At 57.5% G+C, this 9,574-nt stretch overlaps 1 protein-coding gene across 1 annotated transcript; it reads left to right on the top strand.

The window, feature by feature from the left end:
- Positions 1 to 242: 242 nt before the first annotated feature.
- LOC148715569 (uncharacterized) lies at positions 243 to 4,911 on the top strand. Its single transcript, XM_088715347.1, has 2 exons — positions 243 to 3,164; positions 4,846 to 4,911. Exons 1-2 carry the CDS (start codon positions 243 to 245, stop codon positions 4,909 to 4,911), a joined length of 2,988 nt encoding a protein of 995 aa, XP_088571473.1.
- Positions 4,912 to 9,574: the final 4,663 nt, after the last annotated feature.

Below are 9,574 nucleotides of genomic sequence, written 5' to 3'. Positions count from 1 at the left end.
CCGAGATGAGTAGGGTGTTAGAACACTTGGTAACCTCCCTAGCCACCATAAGAAGAGAGAGTAATGCAAACATAGAGCGGCTTGAGAGGAGGTTTGCAGAAAAAAATCATGAGGGAGAAAGAGAAAGAAAAACAAGAGAGGAAAGAAGAAGAGGAGGTAGAGTTGAATGTGGAGAAACCTATGTTGATAGATGGGCCGATGGCATCCCTATGGAGGATCGGCCAAGAAGCATGGAAAGACCCATGAGTGAACCCATAGGAAGCCCTCATTCTTGTAGGCCTCATGGCCGGCATACACAAGAAGGAAGAAGAAGGGAGGAACGGGTGATCCATGAGGGGGGTTTCGGTCCACATGAGAGAGGGATTAGAAGACCCAAAATTGAGTTTCCAACCTTCGGAGGGGGAGATCCTTATGAGTGGCTCGACAAGGTCGAGCAATACTTTCTTGTATATGAGACCCCTAGAGAGGAGAAGGTAACCTTGGCTAGCTACCATCTTGATGGAAGGGCCAATAGATGGTGGCGGTGGCTTAGGAACATCTATGAGAAGGAAGGGAATTACTTGGGGTGGACGGCCTTTGTCCAAGAGTTCATGAATCAATGGGGGCCCTCACCTACCATCAACCACCATGGCCAATTGGCCAAGCTTAAGCAAGAGGGCAAGGTCCAAGCTTACATCGACGAATTCCGACAACTTCAAACGATGGTAGAAGGATGGTCGGAAGAGGCTCTACTTGGCACCTTCGTAGACGGGCTCAAGCCTTGGCTATCCAAGGAGATCAAACTCAAGCAGCCCACCCGTCTTCAAGAGGCTATGAGGATGGCGGAGATCCTTGACCAAGCCAACATACAAGACCGGCGGACCAAGGAAGGCTCCAACCGCAACTTGCTGCCAACCAAAGTTCAGCCGGCAGCAAGCTCTTCCAAGCCTCAAACAGCAGCTGCATCAACTCCCAAACAGCCACCATCCAATGTCAAGAAGCTCAGCCGAGAGGAGGTTCAAGAGTACATCAAGAAAGGGTTGTGCTTCAAGTGCGGCGCCAAGTGGGAGAAGGGCCATCATTGCAAACCGGGCCAATCCTATGTGCTGAAAATTGACAGCAGCAGCGAGGAAGAGGATGATGATGCCACAACCAACAGCTCTTCGGATGAAGATGATTCCACCAAAGATCATCCCATCAGCCCCTTGCCCAAAGATGCCGAGCTATCCCTCCATGCACTCACCGGCATTCAAAGACCATCAACCATGAGGATGACAGCATGGATCGGCAAGCATGAAGTTTCCTTGCTCGTTGACAACGGATCGTCCCACAATTTCATCAACCCGAGAGCCTTACAGCGAGTAGGACTCAAGGGGGCAGCAACCGAGCCATTCGAGGTCAAGGTAGCAAGCGGCGAACGGCTCAAATGTCAAGAAGTTGTCAAAGATGTCCGACTCAACATCCAAGGGGTAAGAATTTCTGCAGATTTACACATACTACAACTTGTAGGTTTGGATGTCGTACTTGGCATCGCATGGCTCCGAGGCATTGGTAAAGTAGTCACCGACTACAATACCATGACTATGGAGTTCCGAATCAATGGAAGGAAGAAGGTATGGACAGCACTCAACCACAAAGAACCCCTACCGTGTGAAGCCAACATGATCGAACGCCTATGCCGGGGAGGAGCCCTTTGCTTCGCCGTCGTGATGTCCAACCAAGGAGTGGATGCGGAGGGACCTCAACCGCAGCCAAAGGATGAATTGCAAGACCTTCCACCGCAAGTGCAAGAGCTACTTGCAGCACATCAAGGAGTTCTAGCCATGCCAACCGCACTCCCTCCCAAACGCGCCTTCGACCATCCCATCCAACTCAAGGAGGAAGGCAAGCCAATCAATGTTCCACCTTATAGGTATGCTCACTTCCAAAAGGGAGAGATTGAAAGGCAAGTTGAAGACATGTTGAAGCAAGGGATCATCCAACCGAGCACTAGCCCGTTCTCATCACCAGTCTTGCTAGTGAGGAAAAAGGATGGATCTTGGAGGTTTTGCACTGATTATAGGGCCTTGAACGAGGCCACCATCAAAGATCGGTTTCCAATTCCAACCGTGGACGAGATGCTCGACGAACTCCACGGTGCAAAGTTCTTCACCAAACTAGATCTTCGGGCCGGCTACCATCAAATTCGGATGCGCGATGAGGATGTCCACAAGACCGCGTTCCGCACTCATTCCGGCCACTACGAGTACTTGGTCATGCCCTTCGGACTATGCAATGCTCCATCAACCTTCCAAGCCGCCATGAACCAGGTATTCAAGCCGCATCTTAGAAAGTTTGTGATTGTCTTCTTCGATGACATCTTGATCTATTCCAAAACCCTAGAAGAGCATATGCGGCATCTAGACCTAGTCTTACACACTTTGGAGGAACATCATTTCTTTATCAAACCCTCCAAGTGTGCCTTTGTACAAACTGAGCTAGACTACCTTGGGCATGTGGTATCCGGGGACGGTGTACGGGTTGATACCCGAAAAGTGGAAGCCATGACAGATTGGCCATTGCCCAAAGATATTTCAGCCTTGAGGGGATTCTTAGGGCTCACGGGCTACTACCGGCGCTTCGTCAAAGGATATGGCCTCATCGCAAAACCCCTCACGGCCATGTTGAAGAAGGATGGATTTGCATGGACATCAGCCGCACGACAAGCATTTGAAGATCTTAAAAGAGCCATGACACAAACACCAGTGCTTGCATTGCCGGACTTTAGCAAACCATTCCAAGTCTTCACCGACGCAAGCAATGAAGGAATAGGAGCGGTACTAGCTCAAGACATGCGGCCTATAGCATACATTTCCAAAGCACTCGGGCCACAAAAGAAAGCATGGAGCACTTATGCAAGGGAGCTTCTCGCGGTGGTACATGCGGTCAAGGTTTGGAGGCCTTACCTTCTTGGGCGACGCTTCACCATCATCACCGACCAACAAGCTCTCCGGCATCTCCTTCAACAAAAAATCGTGACCCCGGATCAGCAAAAATTCCTGGTAAAGTTACTTGGCTTTGAATATGATATAATATATCAACCAGGAAAGGAGAACAAGGTGGCCGACGCTCTCTCTCGCAAAGAAGGAAGTCCATTGCTCAAAGACACCCTTGAGGACAAGGGTACTCTCCAAGAAGGGGGGAATGTTAGCCACCTCAGCCCGCCAAGCCAAATCTCTGCAAGTTTGGCCGAGGCCAACCTCGGCCAAGAGCAACGCCCGGGCCAAATCCACTGCTTGGAGGTCTGCCCAAGCAGTGGCCAGCACTCCCAGCACACGGCACAGCCTCGCGCAGGCCATGCCCAGCGCCTGCGCGAGGTTCTGCGCCCCCTGCAGCAGCGCGCGGCCCACCGCGCGCACAGCCAGCCTCAGCCGCGCGCGGCCAACCGCGCGCCCAGACGAGCCACGGCACGCGCAGCCCCCTGCGCGCGCCCCCTGCAGCCAGCACGCGCACCCGCGCGCACCCGCGCGCACGCCCGCCTGCACGCGGCTGCCAGCCCGCGCGCGCACCCGCGCGCACGCCCGCGCGCTAGCCTGCGCCCGCCCGGCGCGCCCCGCGCCCCGCGCACGCCCGGCGCACCCCGCGCCCCGCGCCCGCCCGGCGCGCCCCGCGCCCCGCGCCCGCCCGGCGCGCCCAGCGCCCCGCGCTCGCGCCCACCCGGCGCACCCGAACCTCACCAGACAGGGAGTCGGCCAGTACACAGCAGGGCCGCCTCCCCGCCTCTCGCCAACAATTGGCGCCCGCGCAACAATGGGTTGCGCGCACGCCAAGCATGGGCATGAGCTCGAGCGGCAGCCAAGGGCACCAGCCCATGCGTGCGCACATGGGCGCGCACGCATCAGGAAGCACAGCAGACCCAAGGCACGGTCAGACCAGCATTCAGCCGAGCGCACCACAGCCAGACAAGCCCAAGAGCAGCGCACGGGTCGAGCCCAACCGAAGACACAGCGGAGCAGCCGAACCCGCCCGCATTGGGTCCAGACCAGCCAGCGCACGAGCGCCCGAATGCCAAGGATGGAAAGCCTCGGCCAGCCCGACTCCGCGCGCACCTGAGGACACATGGCAACCATCCGCCGACCAGGCGCCCAGCCAAAGAAGGAAGGCCATGGTCAGCCCGACCCTGCGCGCGCTAGCAGACACATGGCAACCATCAGCCGACCAGGCGCCCAGCCAAAGAAGGAAAGCCACGGTCAGCCCGATCCAGCGCGCGACCAAGGACACATGGCAGTCCTCCGCCGAGCAGGCGCCCGGCCAAGGAAGGAAAGCAACCGTCAGCCCAGCCCCGCGCGCGTCAAAGGACAAGTGGCAGCCATCAACGCACGGGCGCAAACAAGGAAGATCATCAAAAGATTGCGCCCGGCCAAAGCAAGCAAGCAGGGACACTTGGCAGGATGCCAAGCACCAGCGCCGAGCCAAACCAGGAAATCGCACGCGCCAAATCCATGGAGGAGCCTGCAGGCTCTTCCATGGCAATCCAACCCGAGATGACACGGGCGGCCAGGATGCAACAGGCCGCCAGATGAACCTTCCAAGCCGGACTATGCCCTTCGGACTATGCAATGCTCCATCAACCTTCCAAGCCAGGATACGAGTACTTGGTCATGCCCTTCGGACTATGCAATGCTCCATCAACCTTCCAAGCCGCCATGAACCAGGTATTCAAGCCGCATCTTAGAAAGTTTGTGATTGTCTTCTTCGATGACATCTTGATCTATTCCAAAACCCTAGAAGAGCATATGCGGCATCTAGACCTAGTCTTACACACTTTGGAGGAACATCATTTCTTTATCAAACCCTCCAAGTGTGCCTTTGTACAAACTGAGCTAGACTACCTTGGGCATGTGGTATCCGGGGACGGTGTACGGGTTGATACCCGAAAAGTGGAAGCCATGACAGATTGGCCATTGCCCAAAGATATTTCAGCCTTGAGGGGATTCTTAGGGCTCACGGGCTACTACCGGCGCTTCGTCAAAGGATATGGCCTCATCGCAAAACCCCTCACGGCCATGTTGAAGAAGGATGGATTTGCATGGACATCAGCCGCACGACAAGCATTTGAAGATCTTAAAAGAGCCATGACACAAACACCAGTGCTTGCATTGCCGGACTTTAGCAAACCATTCCAAGTCTTCACCGACGCAAGCAATGAAGGAATAGGAGCGGTACTAGCTCAAGACATGCGGCCTATAGCATACATTTCCAAAGCACTCGGGCCACAAAAGAAAGCATGGAGCACTTATGCAAGGGAGCTTCTCGCGGTGGTACATGCGGTCAAGGTTTGGAGGCCTTACCTTCTTGGGCGACGCTTCACCATCATCACCGACCAACAAGCTCTCCGGCATCTCCTTCAACAAAAAATCGTGACCCCGGATCAGCAAAAATTCCTGGTAAAGTTACTTGGCTTTGAATATGATATAATATATCAACCAGGAAAGGAGAACAAGGTGGCCGACGCTCTCTCTCGCAAAGAAGGAAGTCCATTGCTCAAAGACACCCTTGAGGACAAGGGTACTCTCCAAGAAGGGGGGAATGTTAGCCACCTCAGCCCGCCAAGCCAAATCTCTGCAAGTTTGGCCGAGGCCAACCTCGGCCAAGAGCAACGCCCGGGCCAAATCCACTGCTTGGAGGTCTGCCCAAGCAGTGGCCAGCACTCCCAGCACACGGCACAGCCTCGCGCAGGCCATGCCCAGCGCCTGCGCGAGGTTCTGCGCCCCCTGCAGCAGCGCGCGGCCCACCGCGCGCACAGCCAGCCTCAGCCGCGCGCGGCCAACCGCGCGCCCAGACGAGCCACGGCACGCGCAGCCCCCTGCGCGCGCCCCCTGCAGCCAGCACGCGCACCCGCGCGCACCCGCGCGCACGCCCGCCTGCACGCGGCTGCCAGCCCGCGCGCGCACCCGCGCGCACGCCCGCGCGCTAGCCTGCGCCCGCCCGGCGCGCCCCGCGCCCCGCGCACGCCCGGCGCGCCCCGCGCCCCGCGCCCGCCCGGCGCGCCCCGCGCCCCGCGCCCGCCCGGCGCGCCCAGCGCCCCGCGCTCGCGCCCACCCGGCGCACCCGAACCTCACCAGACAGGGAGTCGGCCAGTACACAGCAGGGCCGCCTCCCCGCCTCTCGCCAACAATTGGCGCCCGCGCAACAATGGGTTGCGCGCACGCCAAGCATGGGCATGAGCTCGAGCGGCAGCCAAGGGCACCAGCCCATGCGTGCGCACATGGGCGCGCACGCATCAGGAAGCACAGCAGACCCAAGGCACGGTCAGACCAGCATTCAGCCGAGCGCACCACAGCCAGACAAGCCCAAGAGCAGCGCACGGGTCGAGCCCAACCGAAGACACAGCGGAGCAGCCGAACCCGCCCGCATTGGGTCCAGACCAGCCAGCGCACGAGCGCCCGAATGCCAAGGATGGAAAGCCTCGGCCAGCCCGACTCCGCGCGCACCTGAGGACACATGGCAACCATCCGCCGACCAGGCGCCCAGCCAAAGAAGGAAGGCCATGGTCAGCCCGACCCTGCGCGCGCTAGCAGACACATGGCAACCATCAGCCGACCAGGCGCCCAGCCAAAGAAGGAAAGCCACGGTCAGCCCGATCCAGCGCGCGACCAAGGACACATGGCAGTCCTCCGCCGAGCAGGCGCCCGGCCAAGGAAGGAAAGCAACCGTCAGCCCAGCCCCGCGCGCGTCAAAGGACAAGTGGCAGCCATCAACGCACGGGCGCAAACAAGGAAGATCATCAAAAGATTGCGCCCGGCCAAAGCAAGCAAGCAGGGACACTTGGCAGGATGCCAAGCACCAGCGCCGAGCCAAACCAGGAAATCGCACGCGCCAAATCCATGGAGGAGCCTGCAGGCTCTTCCATGGCAATCCAACCCGAGATGACACGGGCGGCCAGGATGCAACAGGCCGCCAGATGAACGCGCACAAGGATGACACGCCAGCGATCCAAGGGAGCTCGAGCCAAAGCAGCAAGGCATGGCAAACCAGGCAGCAAAGCTCGGCACAACAGGAAGCACAGCCCAGCCGCCCGGCACAGCAACCAAATCAGGCTGCGCACGGGCAGATGGCAGCATCGGCAGGCGCCGCATGCACAAGCCAAGCCAGCAGCAAATCCCGAGCGCCCAACACATTTCAGCACATGGCCTAGCCAAGGGCCAAGTTAGGTCAGGCCATTGCGGCCGAAAAGGAAGACTTCCATCATTTGAATTTAGTCCAAAATAAGCCAAGGCCGTCGGCCATTAAAAGGAGCCATTAGGGCCCTTTGGCAATCATCTTCTAGTATTTGATTTTTCCACCAAAGTGTCAAGGGTTGTACCCCTTTGTTTTGTCGGCCGAAAGGCTTGGGACTAGGGCGGGGAACATCAGCCCCCCTAGGTTGTTTGTAGGCAGTGCAAGGTCCCTTCCCGACCTTTGCCAAAGTCTTTTGTAATCCGTTGTTTAGTGGAATGAAATCATCTTCCTTTCAACATTGAGCCCCACCTTGATTTCTTCCCACCGCCGGCAGCCCGAAGGCAAGCACACGGCGTGGTTCCACGGCAACAAGAAGGAGGAGTGATACCCACCAACAAGTCGGTCCCAAGGCAAACCGCCAACACCATCTTCAACCTTCGGACGCTTGGGCCGGGGATCGGGACTGCAACCCCCGGGTTCCCAACAGCGTGGCCGGGCGCGGCGCGCGCAGGCGGCGTGCGCAGGGCTGTCGGGCGCGCAGGGGCGCGCGCTGGCGCGGTCTGCGGCGAGGTTCGCTGGACCGAACCTCGCCCGGCCGTGCTGTGGCGCGCGCCGCGTGCGGGCGGGCGTCTGCGCGCGCGGGCGGTGCTGGGGCGCGCGGGCGCGCGCCTGGGCTGCGGCGAGGTTCGCTGGGCCGAACCTCGCCTGGGCGCGCGCGCGGGCGTGCTGGCAGGCGCCTGGGCGCGGGCGTGCTGGCGGTCTGGCTGGCGCGCCCAGCACTGTGGCTGGCGAGGTTCTGGGCGCAGAACCTCGCCTGGCACACTGTAGCTGGCGAGGTTCTTGGCCTGAATCTCGCCGCAGCAATGCCATGTTGCCGGATTTGGCCATGGCACGCGCGCGGTGAGCTCGGCCGAGGTTGGGCATGCTCGGCCGAGGCTTGGACATGTGCGCGGCGTGCTCGGCCAAGGTTGGGCATGCTTGGCCGAGGCTTGGCATGCGTGGCACGGGCCGGCCATTGGTGTGCTTGGCCGAATGAAGGCTTTGGCCAAGGCTCTCCAAGCAAAGTTGTTGGCCTTGGTTTAACCCTTCGTCGGCCTCTTCATGGCCCGATGCCCTCCTTGGTTGGCGGCGCTTGCGGGGGTCCGCAACATTCCCCCTCTCTTGAAAAATATCCTTGTCCTCAAGAATAACAAGTGGATGCCGCCGGATCATCTCATCATGGTCTTCCCAAGTAGCCTCTTCTCTCGGCATTCCTCCCCATTGAAACATTACTTGCCATAGTTGTGTCATGGCTCTCTTCAAGTCGGCCCATGTTTCTCTTGACTTCGGGGTTCCCTCAAGCTCTTTCTTCTTAGCCATCGACCCATCATCCTTCAAGAAGTGCCGATAGTAGCCAGTTGATCCCATGTTTGTCCCTAGGGCCGAGATATCCACAAAGGTCTCAACCTTTCGTGGGCCAAGCCTTACTCCTCCAAAAATGTGGCCCAAATACTCCAACTCAAATGCACACTTAGGAGGCTTGATGTAGAAGTGACAATTCTCCATAACCTCCAAGTGCTTCATGTGCTTCTCCATGGACCCGAAATAGACCCAAGTATCATCAAAGGAAACTAAAATGAATTCTCTCAAGTAAGGCCCAAATACCTCATTCGAAGTGGGTTGTAGAATGGATGATCCTTGAACTCCCGACAAAGCATGCAAGGTGAACTCGGTCTCCTCCTTTTTATCACTATGTCCGATCTTCTCACCATGCTCCATCTCTTTGTTTTCTTCTTTTGAATTTTTAACTCTAGTGGCCTCATCTCCGCTGCCCACATCTAGAAGAAAAGCTTGCCCGGTCTTGCAAGGATGTCCCGGTCTCCACTTGCCCCCACACTTGAAGCATAGCTCCTTTTTGATGTATTCTTGGAGCTCTTCCCTTGACAACTTCTTGATTTCTTTGGGTCGGTCCTTGTCGTCACTTTTAACCTCTCCATTGACCTTCCAAGGTGCTCTTGGTTGCAAGGATGAAGATGCATTGTTGCTGAAATTTTCTTTGGACATGTGCTTCTCCGCGGGGTAGCTTTGATCTAGGATCTCCGCCATCCTCATTGCATCTTGTAACCTTGTTGGTTGCTTAAGCTTCACTTCCTTGGCTAGCCATGGCTTTAAACCATCTAGGAAAGTGCCCATTAGCGCCTCTTCGGACCATCCCCTCACTATTGTTTGGAGACGCCGAAACTCATCAATGTATGTTTGCACCTTTCCTTCTTGTTTCAATTTGGCTAGTTGCCCATGGTAGTTCACAACGGGTGAAGGACCCTATTGTGACATGAATTCCTTCACGAAGGCCGTCCAACCTAGTCTCTTGCCATCCTTCTCATAGAGTGCCCGGATCCATCTCCACCACCGATTT

The sequence above is a fragment of the Phoenix dactylifera genome, chromosome 1, assembly GCF_051530095.1.
Source record: "Phoenix dactylifera cultivar Ajwa chromosome 1, Ajwa_hap1_PhDact_Kaust_v1.1, whole genome shotgun sequence".
Lineage (NCBI taxonomy): Eukaryota > Viridiplantae > Streptophyta > Magnoliopsida > Arecales > Arecaceae > Phoenix > Phoenix dactylifera.
The sequence above is the reverse complement of the archived record's forward strand: the minus strand, read 5'-3'. Positions and strand labels throughout refer to the sequence as shown.

Coding starts and splice junctions, on each gene's coding strand:
- LOC148715569 (XM_088715347.1), top strand. CDS start 243: ATGAGTGAACCCATAGGAAGCCCTCATTCTTGTAGGCCTCATGGCCGG. Junction 3,165..4,845: donor CTCTCCAAGAAGGGGGGAAT/GTTAGCCACCTC, acceptor AAACTGAGCTAG/ACTACCTTGGGCATGTGGTA.